This window comes from Rhamphochromis longiceps, linkage group LG8, assembly GCF_057381845.1.
Source record: "Rhamphochromis longiceps isolate RC_006_pf linkage group LG8, R_longiceps_female_GT1.1, whole genome shotgun sequence".
Classification (NCBI taxonomy): domain Eukaryota; kingdom Metazoa; phylum Chordata; class Actinopteri; order Cichliformes; family Cichlidae; genus Rhamphochromis; species Rhamphochromis longiceps.
In genome coordinates this window covers 28694626-28717201 of record NC_140564.1, presented here as the reverse complement: position 1 = coordinate 28717201, position 22576 = coordinate 28694626, and the positions used below count along the sequence as shown (strand labels likewise).

Here is a 22576-nt window from a genome sequence, read left to right as displayed (position 1 = left end):
GGTAAAAGGCAAAGTCTCTCATGGGAAATAGGGGTTGGGTTAAAAATGAATCAAAAGTTAAAAGTACAAAAGTACACAACTAAAAGCTTTTTAACACATTGGACAGAATTAAATATATTTTAAATATATTTTAATTTTATGTACTGAGTTTATTTGTGTCAATGTTTCTTCAGCTGGTCATTACTTTGCAAAACCCCAGTAACACAGTCAGATGAGAACACTGGCTAGGTGGCACTACCGCCTTGTTTAACATCGCCTCAGCCTTTTTTCAGTGACTAATATTCACCATGACAGTTAACCCATGTAAACAAGTACATTACACTCTTCTTGCCTATGTATTGAGGCAGCTGCATGAATGGGTCGGCCTTGCAGATAAAACAAAACAAACCCCAAACGACTTTTGAAACCGAGACTACGTGGGCAAGTTCAAAGCCTTCAAAAAAAAAAAAGAAAAAAAAGAAAAAGGAAATGCTTTGTCTACGCTCGGTAATAACGTTTAAAATATCTATCGGCGCAGATGTAGAATGCAGGAAGCAGCAATGTGTCCTGCAAATAACGGATGTGTTATTGGCCAAGGAGATTTGACGTGAGTGAGGTGTCACTGGGTCCTATCGCTGGTTGAACGAAAAAGACCGCGACTTCAGTTTTATTATTTTTCGTAACGAAACGGTAAGTATCCATATTTTATACTTTACAGATACATTTATTTAGTGTAAAAAGCTGCCTCTGGACTGCTTTATTAGGGATTTCCTTTTAGTGGAGGGGGAGGGGTTTAAAAAATACGGAAAAAAAAAACATTCGGGGCGTCCGTCTTTTTTGTATAGTGTGCCACCACAGCCTCATTAGGTTAAAAAGAAATCATAATTTTTTTAAAATATTTTTTTAAAAATTATATGTTATGTTTTTTTCTTCCTCTTCCTTAGAGTAGCATTGCGTATCGCTTCTTCCTTGGAATGACTGCTTTTTTTGTAGCGGGAATGAAAACCACACCACTCACTGTAACATAGTAGCTACAATTAATGCACCTCCGCCAAATATTGTAAATGAAGATCGTATTCGTTTAATGGTCAAAGAATTAGGAGCAGACGGGCACTATGACCCATGCATTCCCCCCTCCATGCAGCAGCAGCAGTCTGCCGCTACCAGAGGACCAGAAATCTGCAGCTCACAGAATGAAGAGATCAAAATGATGCTGCCTCTAAAAAGGGATTAAACGTAAGCAATCTGTCGTCAGCTGCGGTAAATCCGCGGCTCATTACTCTTCTGTTTTTCTGTGCAAACATTTTCAGTAACTAATGCAATTATCTGAGAAGGTCAGGCTCGCATTGTTGTAACTGCAAACGAGCTATTGACAGATGCATCGCGCTCACTTTCTCCGCTGCACTAGACGAGAATTGCAGCGGATGCAGGCAGGCCTTTAATGCGATCTGTTGTTTTTGTTTCTCTCCATCTGCCGGTCTAGTCTGGGCGCCACCTCGCTGGGATCGGCTGCTGGTGGATAATACAGATTTGCCACCGGGAGTTGAGAAAGGAGACATGCCGTCGTTGAGCATCAGTTGCGACGCTTGACTGACCATGATGAAGACCGAATCCACATCCAAGAGCACCGGCTCTGGCTCCACGCTCAGGAGCCCATCCCCGCACAGGAACGCGTACGAGGCGGGGATGCAGGCCCTGAAGCCCGTTAAAGACAATGCTGCAAATGGGGACATGCAGGAGGGCCCCCGAGGGCGCAGGTACGGCTCTAATGTGCACCGTATCAAGAACATGTTCCAGCAGATGCAGACCACATCCCCGGCCGACGCAGAGGGTGAGGACAACGCCAGGATCGCCGACAAATCGGTGCGCCTTTCCCTGCCCAGAGCCGGTAGCCTGAACGAGAACGTGGATCACAGCGCGCTGCTGAAGCTCGGATCCACCGTGTCCGAGCGCGTCAGCAAGTTCGACACAAAACCGGAGAATGGGCACCAGCGGGCCTCCTCGCCCAGCTACTCCAAGCTACAGGAGACCCGCCGCATCTTTGAGGAGAAGCAGCAGCAGGAGAAACTGCAGCAGGAGAAGCTGCAACAGGAGAAACTGCAGCAGGAGAAGCTGCAGCAGGAAAAACTGCAGCAGGAGAAGCTGGCTACAACCAGGGTGTTATTGAAGGCAGATAAGGCCTCGAGCTTTCAGGATGGCAGGTTGGATATGGTGGCCCGTTTTAATGGCAGCACAGAGTCCCTGGACAGCCTGGACACTAGTGAAGCAGTGTCCCCTACAGTCAGCCAGCTCAGTGCTGTGTTTGAACGGGCAGCCGAGCTCCGGAACAACCTCCACCGTCTCTCCTCTACACCACCACTCCCTTCCAGAGGGGTCAGCACCAAGGTAGGCGTGTTGAATTCCAAGATAATCACAAAGAGGGTCAGTGCCTTTGCATCAGGCAACCAAGGGGATGAGATAAGCATTCAGAAGGGACAGGAGACACCTCCAAGGGGCTCCAGAGGAAGGGTGACTCCTCCATCTGAAAGCGTTAATGGTGGCCAGTGTGCCCCAACTACTGAACTTTACAGTAATGTAGGAGAGCCGAATGAACAGAGAGAAAAGACCGTTTCAGATGCAGGTGTCGAGGCCAAAGTTGATGTTAAACCTGAGGAACACTCTGGGACCAGCGAGCCCAGCAGCACAATACTGCAAGGTGACATCCACATGTCGGTGCAGAATGGAGAAACTGCCTCAGAGAAGCGAAGCTCTCCAAAAAGTGCCGACATGGTCAGGCAGGATGGGGACAAAAATACAGAGGAGGAGGAAGACAGGACTCTCAGAGAAGAACAGTCGGGCCGGGACTCTGTGGATATCAGTACCTACAGTGCGGTGGGGGAGGACTTTGAAGGAAGCCAGAAGGATGAGGAGGAAGACGAGGGCGATGACCGCTATGAGCCAGAGTCCAGCTGTGTGGAGATTTCAGGGCTGCCTGTGGAAGAGGATCCACCCCCTTCAAGAAAGATTCGCTTCAGCACAGAGTCCATCCAGGTGAGGAAATGTGAAGTGTAAAAACACCCTGAATTAACAGAAAGAACTGTAGCTAGAACACGGAGGTGTTTGCTGTCACATTGTACCCCCGAACCTTGTTTATTAATCAGGCTTGTGTGCTGATTTCTGAATTGTAACTATGTTGTGGTGTGGGATTTTCTTTTCATCCTGTGTCTTTAGAGGCTTGTTGAACTTGACCTTAAAGCTTATCTGCTGTGTTACAGTCATAGCCAGTGCCTCTGTCAGCTTTTTTAATGAACTCGCTCAGCCTCTGCCAGTGTCACACCAGTGCTGACATTTTGATTTTAGCCTGTTTCAACACAGGGCTTTGCACACTACTAACACCCTCCTCCCCAGCAGCCAGTTGCTAATGGATGGGCCTGCATTCCTACTGTGCAGCTGACACGGGCCCCAAAAGTGCCTCAACTGAAATGCAGCAGGAGCTGCTTTTGTAAATAATTGCCTTTTTTTGGGGGGGGGGGGGGTAAAACAGACCTGGCAGGCCTGGATAATTATCCCCATTTTTAGAGAAGTGGATATTGTACTGTGGAAAATGAAAGGTCATCGGATGCTGTATTTGTGATTGTGTGTGAGATAAAGACAGAGGAAGTGAGAAAAAAAGAGCACTGTAATCTCTTCTTGGACCGGTGCAATGAGAGAATAGGACAGACGAGAAGGAGGAGGAGGACGAGTTGATTTGAAGTGTCTCTCGTTGTCTGGGGGCGGTGTAATGATCCGGAGAGGAGCATCAGACTCTCTCCAGTTCAGTGTTGCTGCTTTGCTCTGCCTTGAGGTCCAAGGCATACAGCAACTCTGCAAGCTAAAGTGGGCCCTGACACTTTGTGTCACACACATTACTTCTCACAGAAAGGCTCTCCTGTACCATTTCATAGCTTGTCAAGTCCAAATTTTCTCTTATCGCTGCACATTGTCCAGAACCATCCAGTTTCTGCACCCTGACATTTGAATATTATAGTTTAAAAACCAACCTGACATAGATACTAACAACATATACATCAAATATTGGAATTAATGAAAGACTGCTAAGGACTGCACATATATGTGTTGGATCAATGCAGATATTTCTAAGCTAAATAAGCTAAAGAAAACAAACTGAGAAAATAAGCTTTTGGGATTATAATGACAAATATTGACAATATAAAATTAAAAAGTGTACAATTAAAGGCCACCAGTGGTGCTCTGGAAGCTTTGTTTTTGCACCTGCTTTCTACCTTCACAAGCTCATACGAGTGACATTATTAAATATATCCAGTGGTTTCAAACCATTTCATCGAGAAACAGTTGTTCGTGGTAATGAACCCAAAACTGTAGCAATCTGTCAGATAACGGAAGAGAAGATTACTGAAGAATATAAACAACACAAGTTATGGAATATACTTGAAAAAAAAAATCAGCTCTGCAGATGTTTGTCAGGCCTCAAGGATGCACACAATGCACTGTGATCCAGTGAGAAAGACTCAGTGAAGCATAATTCTGTGTGTAATGCAGTGTTTTATGCACATTCCAAAAATTTGGAGAACGTCTTTTCATGTACGGTAACTGACACAAGTGTGAAATCTGATTGTCTACAAATTACTAGTTATTCTGTTAAAGGTGAAATTAGGCCTAACATTTTAATGGTAGAAAACAAGCTTTCGTTTATAATGTTAGAGCCCTGATCTGGTTTGTTAATCTTCCAGCACTAAAGATTCTTTTCCAAGGACATATCCACCCACCTTGGAATGGTCAGAGTCAGACACACTGATTAGACTGGCTGATTTGAAACAGTGCACATTCAAAAAGAAGAACCAATCAAAAACAATGCTCAAACTTTGAGAGGAATGGAGCCTGTCTGGAGAGACAGTGCTTTATTAGCTATGTTATCCTAGATGGCATTGCACTGGATTTGCTGACTGGCTTTTTCTGGACATATGTCAAAAGAAGGAATTAATGCACTGAGAATAAAGTGCAAAGCAGTAAAGAATAATGATATATTCTACATGTGGAGTAAGCCTTCTTGTGTAAAGAATATAACCCTTAGTAATAATGGACAATTTGATTGGTAACTGTAATTTCATTACATATTGTAACCAATCACAGTAACATTAATTGAGACATTAAATTACATAGTTACTTCCGAACAGCAATTATACCAATAGTGATGTGTGATTATGTGTCACTATTAAGCTCTAATATATTGAGCAAATGCCTAGAAATCAGCTTTGTCCCATAAATCACATACAAGTCATTTGTGGGCTTGCTGTGCCTGTCATGCAAGTGCAATAGAGAAGAAAACACACTTTCAACATTATTTTATCCTCATGAGATCAAGCGTGGTTACCAGGAGGAGGCATTATCTACGGTGTGATAAAAGCTGTAAGTCACGACTTTGATAAAGAGGAGAATTTCGTTGTGACCCTGCAGCGGTCAGTGAAGAAAAAAAACCTCCTACTGAGTCCTTTCACACTGTATCAGTGTGGCCTTTGTTATGGAGATTGATGCAGGGGTGGATGAGAGTAAGGGGGATGCGAGGTCAAATGGGAGGGGCGTTATTATGCAGCTCAAATGTCATGCGAGTGCATAACAGCCAGCTCTTAAGTCACACTGTCACTTAGTTTCACTGCCAAACAGGAAGTGCTCATTTTTAGCGCATATTTCTCGTCTGAGCAACAGTGCAGCTTTTGGTCACAATTAAGTCTTGTTGTGGTGACAGCGGTTGGACGTCTGCATGCATGCCTTTCTCTGTCTCCGATTCATACTGATTGTTCCCCTCCATCTGTCTGTCTTTCTGTCCGTGTCCTCTCAAAGTGGCAAAAATAGCAGATCTGCTTCGGGTAGAGTTCACACTGCATTCTTTGTTTGCTCCTCCTCACACTCTTTCTCCTGCTCCTTCTTTTCTCCCTTTCGCTCTTTGTCACCAGTCTGCTGCTGCTAGTAAAAATAGCAGCATTGTTATCATCACAGACCTGCCTCGCTTTTCAGGGCCGCCTCTTTTGTCGAACACAGGAAGCTGCTTCTCATGTCTTATTTATTTCTTTAGCTTGTTTGTTTTGACTCAATTCTATATTACTCGGTGTATTTAGCCTGACCACTTAGCCCCCTAGCTTGTTGTGATTTTTAATTATTTATCCCACTGTGCAGGGGGAGCTTTTTGCCCCTCAAAAAAGAGAGAGATAATCTCCACTAGATTTGGGCTGTGTCTCCTCCAATCCAGGAATAAGCAGATTTATTTGCCACCTTGCTTACCCCTCACCTCACCTACTCCTAAACATTTTGTCCTTCTGCTCCACCAACCTGGACTCTTTCTTCTAGGTCTCTGCCTACGGTCCTCAGTCTCACCAGCCTGCTCAGAGAACACCTATGATTTTCTTTCACACTGTGTTATTAACACAAACGATGACTGTACTTATAAGGTAATAAACAGAGGGTGTTGAATTTTGACAAACATAGAAGGAGGTGTTGCTGCTTTAAAGTGTCTGCCACAAAACACAAAATACAGACTACCCTAAATGCACCACAGAGATCATCCAATAAGGGAACTGCCCATGAAGAGGTAACCATATGTTAAGGTATCCTCAAACTGTCTATCACTTTGACTCAGCAGGCCTGCAGTATTTCATACAGTGCATTACTCACAGCCAGGAGGAGTGGAAGACCAGACAGATTATCAGCAAGGTCAGACTGCCCCACTTCTCGGCCCTGCACTGGTTGGTGGTGGGCTGCAAGCATTTATGTGATGTGCCCACTCGTTCAGGTTACTGCGACAAGCCACATTACGCAACGTCTCGCTCATGATGTCTGAAACTGTTTTGTCTTGTCCCGCCTGCCATCATCTTGTCCAAAAAATGACAGGCGTTGGTTACAGTGACATGTGAGGTGCCAACCGTGCTGTATGGATGGCTGAACATGTATATTTGTCTTTCTCAGGCTTTACTGGTCCTGTAGTTAGGATGATTGTTATTTTATGTTTTTATTAATACCAGAAAATATAGAATGGAAGAATGGAAACGGTTTTCCTCCTTGAGTAATGGTGCTGCTAGTTAATATGCTTTTAAAAGAGGTTTTTTTTCACAATTCCTTGACTGGTTAAGTGAGAAAAGGAAGGCTGGAAAAAAGACATGCTGTGGAAGAGAGCCAGCGATTAATAACAAGTAATAATTAAATGCAGAGAGATCTATTAATACACAGTGAGTGAAAAAGGCGACTGAAGAACAAATACTCAATGCATCATGGGAATCCCCCAGCAGCCTACACCTATCGCAGCATAACTAAGGGAGGATTCAGTGTCACCTGATCTGGCTAAACTATATGCTTTAGCAAAAAGGGAAAAAAACCCAAACTAAGTCTGTATGTAAAAAAGAGCCATAGGGATACAAAAGAAAATGTCATAACAAATGTAATCAGTATGATATGGTAACATAATAAAACATATACCCAACATAAACACAACATAATAAAATATATATAGTTACAGAGTTTAGTTGTTGTATCCTTCTGTATAGTGTAATGCCATTCAGCCCTCTGTGCTGACCTTGTTTTCATATTGCCGTGCCTCTCTCCAGCGTTAGCGCTAAGCCTAAACATGACTGCTGACCAAAAATTGTTCTGCCAAAATAGATGGGCTTTGGTGCCATGCAAACATTACTATGACGAGCTGACCATATCCATTTTATTGGCAAGAGAAGACTGGTCAAACGTGATCGCTGCCAGAGCCACATCCTTATTTTCTGTCTGCATGGTGCACATCTGGCATGTGGATTAACCCCCAATTTTAGTAGGATTTAGAAGCAATTACCTGCCACTTGTTTAACCTATGTTAGTTTAGATAGTGGCGTCATTAATCTTTAGGAGGAAAAGTGTAACATACGCTTAATTTTGACAGCTTTATTAAGCATGGATTAATTACTGCGCACATATTCGTATACAGGGAAAATTGAGGCATTCATATATCAGTGCATGGTAATGAACTTTTGCATTTAGCTAGAAATTGAGAAAACTGTACGTCGCACATGCAAAGCCTAGTATGAGCAAAAAAATGCTGGAAAGCTTTTTTTTTGTTTTTTTTGCTGAATGCAACGAGAGTGGAAACACTCTTTTAGGAAAAACCAGTGGCACCACCTACACACATCCTATTCGCTCCATCCAAAATTAGAACAGTTTTTGGAGTCAAGAGGGAAAGAAACAGCAGTTGACGTGCTGCTGTGGGCAGTGGGGGTGGTGGGGTGTGGGTTACGGGCTTGCTAGTTAACACAACAGCGTTATCCAATCACACTGTAGCCAGAGGGGCATCAAGATGCAACCACACTGGAGCAGAGCAGAGGCATGGTGTGGCAGCTGTATCATTTTGCCATTTCGGTGTCACGACAACAGCGTTGTAAAATGGTTGTCGTCACTTACTGGCTGCTTTTTAATACCCTTTACAATCCCAAATAGGTGCTCTGTATAGACACAAACACAATCTCTAAGCTGGTGAGTGGCTGTAGTTTTCTGCCCATGGAGCTTTTGTAGGACATCCGAGGCGGCTGGTAGCAGAGGGAGGGAGGAAGGGAGTTTCCTGGCCATCTGTTAGCTCCTCTGACCTACTATCTGCCACAACTGGAACAGCGTCCTTCTCTACCACACCCCCCCTCCCACCACACTGCCTTTAATCCCAATGTTTGTCTTCCCAAGATAGCCACCTCACTGTTCGTAGAGTTCATCTACAACGCTGCGTGCTTAGGTAAAGCGAGGTCAGAGGTTGTATCGTGGAGAATCTCAATTAGTCTGTCTGTAAGGAGGGAGATAGACTTCCTGCTGGAAGCGAGAGGTAATTCTGTCAGTCAAGGATGATACTGTAGCTTGACTTATAGCATGGCCAGTTTCTCCAATAGCTGCAACGCACAGCACAACTACAGTGGTGATCATTTATTACAATTGCAGTAAAATAGAGTCGCTCAGTCTTCTGTCTTTGATGTTTTGCAGTATCATGGGTGTAAATTGAGGGCTTCACAGACCATCAGCTGTGACCTATTGATCTTTAAACTCAAGGGGTGATGCAGTGCCACGTGAAAGTGTCACACTGGTGCTCAGAGGTCTCTGTTGTTGTTTTACACTCTGTTACTTGCAAATAGTGTATTTTTTTGGCCGCTTAATCCACATTCTGTTAATCCGTCTAAATACAAAGGTAACCTAAATCAGAAGTCATCTGACTTAAGTTCTTCTCCCATGCTAACTATTGTGAGTTTAAATCTGATGGGATTCACAGAGTAAAGTGTAACAGCAGTGTATCTAATGGTTTTAGAACTGCTGAACCTAATTAGTCTTTACTCCATTCCTTTTTTGATTGAGTGTTTTATTTACAAAATAGTGTAAAATACAGCAATTTGTCTACTTTGGAAGTTGGACCCACTAAATAATGAGCATTTATGGATATTTATAGGTTTTGTGGTCAGTTAAATGAAAAGCCCAGGACAATGGGAACTATGCTTATTTGCTTTTTTTTCTTTTCTTTTCTGAGTGTTACATGAGAAGATTGGTAGATTGATACCGTTCATGCCTGCAGGGTCAGTATGAAGCCACAGCCAAGAGTTGGTTAGCTTAGCATAAATGTAAATGGTAGAAAAGAGAAAGAAAAAACTATCTGGGGTACCGTCTGCAGCTGCTCAAGAAGCAGTTTTTAAAAATATTCATGTGTTACTACTTTATTATGGGGCCATAATTGTGGTTTCTAGTTTTTGTGTTCAAGTAAGCAAACCTGCTGCTGGTCATAACTTTATATTCAGTACCCAGATGTCACAATGTTTTTCCAAAAATACTAAAACAAGTGGCAACCTCCATGAAAAATGCAACTACTGTGGAACTGAGTAATCATAAGATGGCCGGTTCAGGCTCACTGTAAAACTGAGTCAATCCCAATAAAGTGCAATGTTAAAATGGCTAGTTTCAGCTATAAAAGTAACATCTTTACAGCCTGGTACCAAAACAAGTCCCTCACAACAAATATTGTCACTTCCACCTTAAAAAACAAAAAAACAAAACAAAACAAAAATCACAATTACTGTATCCATCTTTTATAGACAGTATTTGTACTGAACTAATTCTTCCCTGAGAAACTAATAGAATAATTGACACTAACTGAACTCTAAAGCAAATTGTAATTTTTATGCCATAATTAGCCCCCCCCCCCAAAAAAAAAAAAAAATCAAAAGAAAAAATCATCCATGTCATTGCTTGCGTGATCTGACAGTGATGGGGAGAGATTTAACTCAAGGCGATTACATTTTAAACTCTATTGTTATGGGTAAGGACAGCCCAAAAGTAGGAGCAGAAGCTTGTACAGTGCTCAATGATGTAAGAGAATACAATGATACTGAATAAATTTAAGAGAGGAGGGGCTGGTTACATTTCAAAGGAGCTGTCAGAAAACTGACAGGCTCTTTACTGTGGGGTTGCCACGGAGACGGGGCCCCATACTGTAGGACTGAAGAGCAGCACGGAAGCTACGAGATGCTACTTCTGTAACACAGATGGACAAGCTAAACAGGCCGGCGACATGCAAGAGTTGCATTGAATAAAGCAAACCAAGGCTTGAGGAAACAGTGTGAAAGTGTTGCAGAAGAGGGAACAAAGATTGTGGAGAGAAAAGTTGATAAAATAAATCAAAGAATGTGTAAAAGGAGAAGGTCCAGCACTGAATTAGTGTAGCCAGCGGAGCATGCAAGGTGGTGCATACATAATCACCCTGGAAGACTGAAAGTGAGGCTTTTAAAGATTGGGCTCTCTCTTTCTCCCTGTGTGTGTGTGTGTTTGTGTCTATGTGAGGCCTGTGAGCAGCAGCTGCAGAAGGCCTCCATTAGCATGCTGGGGGTGGTTATGTAAACTGTCATGCTGTTAGACCAGAGTGAATGTGGGAAGTTGAGCCCTGAAAACAGAGGCCCCTGTCTTCATAAGAGCAACTTCAGTGGTTGTGATTGATTTTTATTTATTTATTTTCTCATTAGTCTGTTTGATACAGATGACTGCTGTGAAACAATACAGCTCGGACTAAATGCTGTGGCTGTCTCAGTTGAAAATGTCAATACATTTGAATTGCATTATGTCCGCATTAACAATGTTGGTCAGTTATTATCGAACCATGAAGCCATCTTGTCTGTCTCAGCTACTTACGCATCCAAAACCTCTAAGTAGTGATCTTAAGCTTTTTTCAATCCATTAAATTGCTGTCCTCAATGGAATGATGGAAATCAGTGAAGGTGATTTAGAAAGAGTCATTTCTCTGAATAGATCATATTAATTTTAACTTGTGTTAGCTTAAGCTGGATTTTCTAAAGAAATCAAACAGAAATATTATATATAAGCTTACTGACCACTGTGTGTGTGTCTAACTTTAGCTCAGTGCCATGTGGACATGGTTTAGAGCTCCAAATAAGTATCAGAGTGAGAAAGAAAGGTGATTTAAGTGGCTATGAACGTGGCATAGTAGTCAGCTGGTGGTGGTGGAACATAAAGCTGTTACAAAGGAATTTGAGCACCGGTGCAAGAAATGTGGGGGAGAAAAAAAATAATACTCAGATTAGAGTCAGTTTCCTGTGAGTAATGGTCCTGTTTCCTCCAGTACTTCCTCTCTTGCCTTTCTGTGACTCTGTAAGTCATCTTCCACAAAGCACGTGTAACTGATATTAACTGAACCGTTCAGTAGTTTGAATTTAAGTATCTGTAGTCACGTCATTCTGCAATCTGCCCACTCTTTTACCTGTTAATACACAAATGCAATAAAAAGTAAAAAAAAAACCCAAAACGAATCACTGCTCCTCAGGGTGCACAGGAAGTGATTCTGGTGACAGCAGCAGTTACTATATTTGGAGTATGTGCAGGAAGAGTGATAAGACACAATGGCTCCAAGGAAAAGAAAGACTTGTCTAGAAAGAAAGGATATCTATCTATCTCTCTATATCACAGAGGCCAGTTATAAGGAGGTTTATTAGGCAACAATGACAGTGGCGTGAAGCGTGGATATGGCTGTGCGATAAAACCAAAATCTCATATCCCGATATAAGACATTTATCGTCCTGACAAGGATATAAATCACAAAAATGTAATATTTTCTGTAAATTCTGTGAATCTCAGGCATCTCGACTTGCGTGAAGTTTTTCCAGTTGGGCGTCCTTTACCTGTGTTTTAACCATGCATGAAACTATACATTTTTAGACATAAGTTCTTTCAAAGTTTGAGCCTAATGTTTATTTTTAGCACCTGACGGCTCTTTTTTGCTTCTCATCCGTAAACTCTCTGCATACTCTTTCCCGTGATTCAGTTTATTTTGAAAAGTCTCAACAGGATCTTGAGCTTTATTGTGAAAGGCTTACGTGGAAAACAAACAAGCGGATTGCAGTTTTGTTGCTAACGACAACACGTAAAAACTGGCACTTGTCCATCCATAGTGTGGTTATTTTAAATATAAGAGGAAGATAGAACTTTAAGAAATTTATATAGCTACTACAGTGACCATCAAAACGATGAAAAAATATTGCTGTAAACAAACGATAGCATAATAGGAAAGATAGACGTTTTTATATCGTCATTCGATATATATCGTTATATCGAACAGGCCTAAGCGTGGATCTAATTTTTGCCAAGAAAACAAATAATTTGCCATAATTTTGAACATTTTCTTTTCAAAACAAAAAATCCCAAAACAACTGTGACTCACAAATGTCCCGTTTCAACAACAAACAAATTCTGAACAGGAATAGATGCTAGCAAAAATCTGCTCCGCCTTGCAGAGACTTGATGTAAGTGTGATTCTCAGTCTGATCTTGTCCCTGTCTCATCCTACAGGTGTTTGCCACCTATTCCAACGAGGACTATGACAGACGCAATGAAGATGTGGATCCAATGGCAGCGTCTGCTGAGTATGAGCTGGAGAAAAGAGTGGAGAGGCTGGACCTATTCCCTGTGGAGCTGGAGAAAGGTATCAGAACTAAACCCTGTTTTTTTTCTAACCAGTCGAGTATTTATACAAATTCTTTCTGTAAAATCTGCACTTTACTTCGGGCATATAAATAATTCTAAGCATTTACTGTACTTTGACTTGCCTGAGGCTTCTTTGCACCTTGCTAAGAAAGAGAATACAAAAAACCCACAAATGTAAGGTTCTGTATTTGAATGATCAAGCTCCCATTTGGCTCCCATCTCCGAAGCAATTAAAAAAAGTCCTGCTTTAAAAGACCTGCAGGGTTCACCAGCTGCCTTCTGCTCTCCCCAATGACTTACAGATTTGCAGTATCCATGTAACATCATAGTGCATTTCTATGTGTGTAGAAGACTTGTGTATAGGGCAGATTACGTGGGTTACCATATGTAGCAGTGTTCTTTATAGGTGTTGCGGTGTGCACGCTCTACATTAATTAGATCATGATAGAATAGAAGCTGAAATAAAAAAGAAACAGTGCTTGAAAAAAAGAATACGCTAAATCAGCACATAACGCCTCTGGGAGGAATCTAGGTGTTATATTGATTATCATCTAACTTTGACGTCACAGACGTCAACAAAACTAATGTTTTATTTTTTCAAGATCACATGAAGGTCAGAGCTTTTTTTTTTTTGTCCTCAAGGTACAAAGAAACTTATGCACTAAAACTCAGTTGTAGTTTGCACAGAATGCTGATGTCAGGTTGAAAATCCCCAAATTCAACAGACGAAAAAGCTTATGATGCGTCATCGTGACATAGATTGGGCTTTCTTTAGAAATCTTAAATCCCAACTATGTGGTAACACAAACAAACAAACAACAACTAATCTTTTTAACCTCTCACATATCAAGAAACTACAGTTACAGTTTTTAGTGTACCTTCCTTGTTGTTCCTGCATTCATTCTGACTTTCAGTTACATATTTCTACTCTTGAACTCTATTAGAGTGCATTTGCGTGACTCATCGTTACCATTATCTATCTCATATTAGCCCTTGGTGCATCCCCTCAGTCAATCCTCAGTCTCAAACGAGCCATTCTGGTTTCCTATCCCCTCACTTTGCACAAACAGAAGGTTTGAACAGAAGGCACCTGTAATATGTGTTCGCTTTTTTCTGACTTATAATCCAACACTTTAAGCTGATATTTATTTTTTACAATATTGGTTTATTATATATTATGGTAAGCAAGTCATTTTAAGGTACCCTGTGGAGCGTGCTGGTAAACTTTGCTGGTAACCATACATGGTTTCTATATGATTAAAGCTGGCGCAAATGTTGGGGGAAGCAAATGTATAGCCTTGAGGACACGAGTTGTGTTAAACTTAATTTAAACTTTACTTAAAATTAAGCGAATATAATTAATAAAAAACTACAGTGCACCTTTGAGTGGGTTTAAATTATAGAGGATAGCAAACAAAGGTTCACTAACTAATTTATTAGCGCACAGCTGAAGAATTATTAAAATTTAGCCTCTTCTACAACCACTGAAAGCAGCTATATTTCTTTTTGCTATGCCATAATAACACATTCATAGACTGTACATTAAAACATGGACATAGCCACACTGACTTCAAGCGCTGGGTCATGAATTCCTGTTTTAAAAGATCGATTTGAGCATTGTGACTGTTGCTATCCCGTCGTTCTGAAGTCAGAAGTGAAGAGAGGTGGAATGTTATGTTGTTAGCTAATGTTAGCTATCTTGTGGCCATTCAGACAACTGCAGGTTCTGTTACTTTTGTGTTGGCTGCATTTTCAGTCCCAAAGGTTGCCTCTTCAACAACAAGTCTGTTACAGACAGATTACAATACCAGTTTGGTAACAGCAAGCCTGATTTCTTTCAGACGGTGACGGCCTGGGCATCAGTATTATTGGGATGGGTGCAGGGGCTGACATGGGCCTGGAGAAACTGGGCATCTTTGTGAAGACTGTCACAGAAGGAGGAGCAGCACACAGGGATGGCAGGTATGTTTCTTCGTACTTTAAATATTCCTGATATGATTAAAAAAATGTACTGCAGAACTGAAACATCGCAGGTCAGAAATTAAGGGAAGTTGAACAGGCCTTTGTTTTGTAAATCAAATGTCACCTTGAGGTTATCTTAGTAGTTGTAGTGTTAGTTCCAGGAGTGGATTCCTTATTGTTCCTCTAAATTCTAAGCCTTTAAACTGTCTGCTTCAGGATCCAGGTGAACGATCTGATTGTGGAGGTGGATGGGACCAGTTTGGTGGGAGTCACCCAAAGCTTTGCCGCCTCTGTACTCAGGAACACCTCAGGAACCGTTAAGTAAGTCTCTCTGACTAACCAATTTGCTTTGAATCACTTTTACATCACAAAACAAACCTTTTTTCTTTTTTGTAGACAAGTAGAAGTTGAAGTAGAAATGCTAGTTTGCTATCAATTTCAGTTTTACTGATATATCTCGACAATTTTATGGATTTTGTTAAGACTTTCACAAAAGGATCCATTATAGTGTCTTCGGGTGTCCCCTGAATCTTCCCTTTTAGCACCATTTTAAGTAAAAAAAAACAAACTGGTGCAGTCAAACTATGATGCACAACTTTTTGCATCAGCCTACTCTGGTTTATTGTCTATTCTAGTACAAATGGGACCATAATTTACAAAATAGGACAGCATACTTTATTGAATACAACTTAGAACTGCAGCATATATGTACCAGAAATGTTATATTGAGGTCATAAAAGGAAGTGCAATGTGCTATCTTTTTCTAGTGGCAGCTAATGGAGTTGCCCCCTACTGGCCATTATAAAGAAAGCAGGGGCAGGGTATTTCCTTATTGGCTTTTTTTGACTCATTTGCAATGTACTTGACCTGGAAGTTGGAGACACATACTTGGTACTGAGTTGAATGCATTCTGGTAATAAAGTTGCTCCCTAGCAAGATAGATCCATTCATGCATCACTATCAAAACAGTGCATTGCATGTTTTTTTTGCCCCTTAAAACCACAGATGAGGAATATTCACAGAGTACTGGGTTATTTAATGAGTCACAAATACATATCAGCAGTAGTACAGTTTTACTGCGGTTTACGTGCATTACCACCACCTTGAATCATTAGGTCGGCGTTCTTGAATTTCCAAGTTGGAAGTGTGAAAATTCTGACTAGGAACTCAGATATTCCAACTGCAAATGTAACGCACTGAAAGCTCCTGAACATCAGACTGTTGTCAGTAAATTGACTTTCTAATGTTAGTATTTAAAGTACTTCCATACTTTTAAAGTAATATAGATTTAAAGTACATTAAACTACTTTAATTTGTGGTCTTTGTTAAATGGTCTTGTATTTTTGTAGCTACTATTTTGTGGTTTTCTAAATGCCTTAGCAGTGACCAGGATATGTGTTTTCATTGCTAGTTGCCCTGACATTAAGCATTCTTCCTGAAGGAGATGATTTCCTTTTGATATTTACCCACAGCACATTTTTTCACACAAAGCTTACTTCTACCACATCCTGCCCATTCACTTCACCAGACTTTAGATTTATATCGCCAGTCTCCCAGGGTCGTGATTATACCCTTTAGTATTGAAAAGCTCCTTTTAGAGACATTCGGTATAAAGTCCAAAGGTTCCACATCAGAGCCACTGAAAACAGTTATCAGGAACCAAAACACTTTGTATCAAAAGTATAATTTCAAAATGCCAAGGGTCTATTTGTAGCCTTTGCGCTTTGGATTTTTGGTATGGCTCACTGTTCCCGTGTGCTTCTTTTGTCATCCATGCTCATTCATAATTCAGGGTTTAGTGGTCTGCGCTGTTGGGATAATTGCTAGTGTTGTGTGACTTGTGAAGATCAGAGACCTCCATAGATAGCTCATACATTATAGATCTGCTGCAGTGATGGCGAAGGGCAATAGAGCTCCGACCTATTCATAAAACAAACGTCACGCAGACAAATAGATTGGGACAGGAAGTGTGTTTATGAGCATTTAATTACCTCTCAGTGCTGCAGAAATTGAAAGGCTACAGTGGCTGGCTTAACAACCATCTGTGGCTTTGTCATGATTCGCTGTCCTTTACCCAGTTTACCATTTGTGAGCGTCAATCAAGAGAAAATATAGTGTCTGTAATGATCTGTACAATGTGCTAAAAGAGAGGACGAATTGAGGGTTTGATTCGTGCACCCAAGAGGGTAACTATGTAGAGAAGATCTTTGTTAGAGTGTAAACAGGAAGCCATTTTCTGTTATCAGAGAGCCAGCGCATTCCAGCTACATTAATACATTATGCTATACTAACTGAAGAATGAAAACATTCACTGCCTAAAGAGCCGGTGTTTGTGCTCCTCAGTGTTCAGAACAAAGAAGAGGCCAACATGTATTATTTAGCATATACATACAGCATCACAGCATATATATATGGTTTTGTCATAGTTTTCTGTTCCTGGCTGAGGTGGAATAATATATGCCTAAATGCAGGTTTGTGATTGGACGAGAGAAGCCGGGTGAACAGAGCGAAGTGGCCCAGCTCATCCAGCAGACCTTGGAGCAAGAGCGCTGGCAGAGGGAAATGATGGAGCAGCGCTACAACCAGTACATGGATGAACAAGAGGTTAGAGGGCAATAAGATTACTGAGGTTACTAATGAAGCGTCTAAAGACAAAACACGTTGATTATCATCTCTGTAAGTCTGTGAGGAAGGGGGCACATTTCTTCCCACAGATAATCCCTCAGTTGATGTTTTCATGATGGTGGTGAAGACTGTTATCTAACACATGATTCCCCAATCCCCTCTTAGTTAAAATCAGGTGAAAGCATATGATTCACATCCTTTTTATACTCATCAGTCCATTCAGTGATCCTTCCTGCGCTCTAGGTGGTGGACTTTGTAAGCGAGCATGCCCATCAGGGTAGTAGTGTTATATCACCGGATAAAGGCGATCACTCAGAACAACTTTGAATTGATTTGTAGGGATTCCTTCCTCTTAAGTGGCCAAGTGAACCAAAACCATGCCAGGAAACTGTCTCCCCCCCACAGCGTAACAAAGCTACCACATCCCATCACTGTAGGGATCAAAGCATAAAAACTTTGCTTGCGCCTGGTTTATCATTCTTTAACTGGTGATGGAGCAACATCTGCACATGCACAGTAGAGAAGTGAGGGTGAAGTGCTTACTAATCCAGCTTCACCCCTCCCCTCTGCACAAATACAAAAAAAATGGGACATAAGATATTATTTAACCACTGCAGATGACGCACAGTCCCACACAAGCTGAGCTAACAGAGCAAAGACATCAGTAAACAGCCTCACAGTTAAGCACAAAGTGCTACCTTAAAATCCTCACTTAGCCCTCTAGGATATTGGTTTCCCTGTAGGATTAAAAATATGTGATTATTTTTATGAACAGTGAAAAAGAAAAAGCCACACTGTGATATCCAGTGTATTATAAACATGATCAGAAAATATGCTCCGCTCAGGGTTGTGACTAAGCAGAGGGACTTTTTTGTGCCCTTTAGTTTGTCAATGATGCCTCAGATTGTTTCGCTTTTCATTCACATACACGGAACAGGCTCAGGAACTGTCTATGGTTTCATTAGAATAACAGAGAGGAAGTTCCTCCATTCATGGACAGTAAGAAGATTAGGTGTGGAGTTGCGTAATGAAAAGTACAGGCGCCTGCTTGAGTTGTGCACCATCTAGTGTCTATTTGGCGTCACAGCACAAGAGGACGACACCATCAAGACACTCATCAACACTTTACCTTCTTGTTTCCTTTAGCATTATGTCCAAAAATTAATTAAACAAATTTAAAGAAATATATTTGGTTTTCTCCAGGAATTGCATAAATTGAAAACCCTCCTGGAAACCAATATGTGCAAAAACTATATTTTAGCATTGGAAACATTGACAGATTCAAATTTTGTTTTCTCTGTGTAAATCGTATCACTTGAAAGAGTTTGTTTACCTGCAAAGGAGAAGGACAACAAACTTTAATCTCACTCACTCTCCAGCTATACATGCACTTTCATCTATATATATAAAATATAAGTCATAAGCTCTCCTTTTTTTTTTTCTTTTCTTGATTTTTGCCTATGAACGGGGTCCTAACCTTGACCATATCCCTGCAGGGTGGGGAATACGGCACAGATGAGGAAGAGGATGATGATGAGGAAGCTAGTCCACCGTATCCCACTGCGATCGAGGTGTTTGACTTGGCGGAGAACGAGGACATGTCGCCTCTGGAGACAGACCCTGAGAAGCTGGCCCATAAATACAAAGAGGTGAGCCATGAATGTCGTAATTACAACATTTCTTCTTTAATCAAAACTTTTTTCACTAATGCACCTTATATTTAGAGATGTGTTTAGAATAGTAACACTGGGATTTTTTTTTATAGCTCCAAATAAAACACGCTGTCACCCAGGCTGAGATCCAGCAACTGAAAAGAAAGGTAATTTAAAGTGAATATTATCATGATATTTTATGTAATGGTTCTATTAAGAATAAGCAAAAGAGCATTTCTTATCTTTAGAGTCAGAGGAGTGTGTCCGTTTACATCATCATGTGATTGAAATGAATGAATCACGCTTTCTTCCAGCTGCACCACGCAGAGCAGGAGAAGCAGCGCTGGCGTATGGACAAGGCCCAGCTGGAGCAAACCCTGCAGGAGAACAAGGAGCGAATGGAGAAGCTGGAGGGCTATTGGATGGAGGCTCAGAGCCTGTGCCAGGCAGTGGATGAGCACCTGAAGGAGACGCAGGCCCAGTATCAGGCCCTGGAGCGCAAATACAGCAAAGCCAAACGTCTGATCAAGGAGTATCAACAAAAGTAAGACCGTTTAACTACATGTACAAAAGCCCGAGAGAGTTGTGAGATCAGAGTGCCAATGCTGTTATCCTCTTCCTTTAACAGGGAGATTGAGTATCTGAAGAAGGAGACCCAGCGCTGTGCACAAGTTGGGGCTGAGGCCAACCTTCTGAAAGAGGAGTCAGGGCAACTCCAAGAACAGGTATACGAGGTGCCTCAAGGCAGTGTGTGCACATTTAATCTTTACATTTAGCAATTAATATAATATTCACACAACAACTGTGTGCTGGTAGGTTTGCAGAGCATTTTGTAAAGTGTTCAAGAGTAAACACCACTTTGCTTGATCCAGACCAAATCTGATCTTGAAACTTCTATTAATCAGAATTGCTTGTGGTTTCAAGAAAATCTTGAAACCACAAAAATGTCTTGGGGAACTTGGAGAAAGTGTGATGAAGTTGAAAGAGTTTATGTATGTTATCATTGAGCTGCTGTGTGGTTGCATTACTAGGAAAGTGCATGTCAGGTTACGGTGTAGGATTTCAAAAAGGTTTGAAGCAGAAGTATAATGCAACGGAAAACCTTGTTGCTGATTTAGAGGTTAAGGTTGATTTTATTGCATTAAAAACCCAACATCCCATACAGAGCTTCTCTTCGGTCTAGTTTATCCTCCTGCCTCCCTCCAGCAATTTAAAACTTGCACTAGATTCATTCATAAGCAAGACCTCCTTCTGATTTTCCAATATTGAAATGTTGATATTTGCTTGTAAAAATGGCTGTAAAAAAACTGTTTTCTACTATTAAGGGAGGAGTCTTTGTACCTTTTATAGTGCTGTCATTTAGCTTTTAATGCTGTCGTTATTTTGCTTAGGATTAAAACCGTTGATGGAAAGAAGCTTTTGCTAAAGTTTATCTGTAGTTCCTATTTTTTCCCTGCTTGTTAGTAGAAAACAGAATACATGAGTGTAAATGAGAGGGAGATGGGTGTAACAATGAAGCAGCAAGCCATAGAGATATTGTTCCTGTGTGCCTCTTGACAAAGCATGCTGAACATGGAGCTGCCAAGCAGGAGGATAAAAAGAAGACCATAGAGGAGGTTCATGGATGTAGTGAAGGAGGACATTCAGAGGGTTGGTGTGACAAAGCAGGAAGCTAAGGATAGGATGCTATGGAAGAAGATGATCTGCTGTGGAGATCAATGGACCAACTGAAAGCAGAAATGCACAGCAGAACACATCATCTCCAAAAAATACAAAAACAGTACGAGTCACATTCCAGCAGCGCTTCATTGTTTTAAGTGCATTTTCCTCTCTTCTCTTTTAGGTGGCTGATCTGGAGTGCCGAGTGGAGGAGCTGAAATCTGAACCATTATAAAAGCCTTTTCTAATAAATATAGAACTTCACCCGACAAAGGAGTGTTTTAAGTACTTGCAACGAACTGCAGGGTATCTCGTGTGTCCAACTTGAGCTTAATTTGTGGTCGCATACTGTATGTGCCCTCAGGCTTTGTATTTCACCCACTTAACCCTTTTAACCATGTTTTTCTGTTGGCATTTATGGGAAGAAGAGCAGTTTTATCATCACAAACGGACTCCGTAGATGTACTGTTCCTTTTTCATTCCTTTTTCATTCAGTATTTTCTCCCTTAATTTGTGATTCTTGTGAAAGCCCAGGCTGTTGCTTTTCAATTGCCAAAACAAAACAAAAATCCTTTCTTTCTTTCGCTTAGTTTTGTGACATTTTTTTCTGAGTTTGTACAGATGTGATACTGTGTGGTTTAACAATCAGTTTGGTTTGTAAAAAATTTTAATGTGCATAACATTTAACATAATATAAACTAATGAGAGTCGAGGGTCGTATATTTTGCGTGGCAAAGATGTGTAAATTGGATGGAGACCGCACTGAAGACGACAACACATGGTGCTTCACTGGATTGGAGTAATAAACGGGAACAAGTCTGACGTGTCTTTGAAACTGTACAGTATCCCAACCTTCGTAGGGGTCTCGTCACATAACCTTTAGAACCAACTGCTGCCTACCTTTCAGACGTGTTTGTGTATTTTTTACACATTAGGACTCGCGAACAAGCGACTAATCCTCTGGTTTCAACCCCTCACTTCTATCAAAAAGAAAAAAAAAATAGAAAAAAGGAAAAAAATGGACCACGGAAACAAGCCTCCACAACTGCTGTGCCACAAACAATGGATATCTCTTCCCTCCCCTTCAAATGGATGTTGTCATGGACTTGTAGAACTGGAATTAGTTAGGACTACTGATGTAAGAAACATTACTGGACTGGGAAGTTAAAGAAGCCGTTACCAGCAGCAAAGTTTTAGATTTAAGGAGCTCCTCTCTAACCAGCAGCTGCACTTGACACCGCTGTGTGTAGCACATGGAAAACACTGCCAGGTTTCTACCTGTTTCAGTTTACGCACAGTTTAAATGAAACTGAGTTTTACTTGTGTCAACTGTCATACCAGTATGTTTGTATAGTTCAGGTCAGACTGAAATATTTTAATTTTACTTAATATTTATAATATAGTCAAGTTGGAAATATGAGCTAACAAAGGACAAATAGTGACAAAAGCAATGCAAAAATTAATGTCCAATAAACAAAGTTATACTGTGTCATGTAAAAAAAACAAGAAAAGACAAAAAAAGTAGTAGATCTGACTACAAAAACAAATTTAAGACTACTTAATTGAAGAAAAAAAACAGGCATGGTTATGAGTATTTTCATAATATTAAGGCTTGTACAGTGCACATGCTTTGCATTGTATGTTTTGTGGAATAAATGGTCAACAGTGATGGTTACGTTGGTTGTTTATTTTTTAGTGCAGTTTGACACTCAAAGACA

At 41.0% G+C, this 22576-nt stretch overlaps 1 protein-coding gene across 3 annotated transcripts; it reads left to right on the top strand.

Moving 5' to 3' along the window:
• The first annotated feature begins 228 nt into the window (after nucleotides 1–228).
• Nucleotides 229–22527, top strand: LOC146663936 (neurabin-2-like). 3 transcript variants are annotated; one of them, XM_085416898.1, is made up of 12 exons: nucleotides 231–669; nucleotides 1124–1215; nucleotides 1463–3009; nucleotides 12826–12958; nucleotides 14802–14922; nucleotides 15139–15243; nucleotides 17394–17526; nucleotides 19044–19196; nucleotides 19313–19366; nucleotides 19514–19743; nucleotides 19828–19924; nucleotides 21043–22527. In XM_085416898.1, exons 3-12 carry the CDS (start codon nucleotides 1576–1578, stop codon nucleotides 21091–21093), a joined length of 2511 nt encoding a protein of 836 aa, XP_085273024.1. In that variant the 5' UTR covers nucleotides 231–669; nucleotides 1124–1215; nucleotides 1463–1575; the 3' UTR covers nucleotides 21094–22527. The 3 variants fall into 3 exon arrangements, with proteins under 3 accessions (XP_085273025.1, XP_085273024.1, XP_085273023.1); XM_085416899.1 differs by lacking the exon at nucleotides 1124–1215 and having other exon boundaries at nucleotides 229–669; XM_085416897.1 differs by lacking the exon at nucleotides 231–669 and having other exon boundaries at nucleotides 770–1215.
• Nucleotides 22528–22576: the final 49 nt, after the last annotated feature.

What these genes read in the sequence shown, in the direction of transcription:
- LOC146663936 (XM_085416899.1), top strand. Translation starts at nt 1,576, where the DNA reads ATGATGAAGACCGAATCCACATCCAAGAGCACCGGCTCTGGCTCCACG. An exon ending in AGTACATGGATGAACAAGAG is followed by an intron (nt 17,527 to 19,043) that starts GTTAGAGGGCAA and finishes ATATCCCTGCAG; the next exon opens with GGTGGGGAATACGGCACAGA. An exon ending in TGGCCCATAAATACAAAGAG is followed by an intron (nt 19,197 to 19,312) that starts GTGAGCCATGAA and finishes TTTTTTTTATAG; the next exon opens with CTCCAAATAAAACACGCTGT.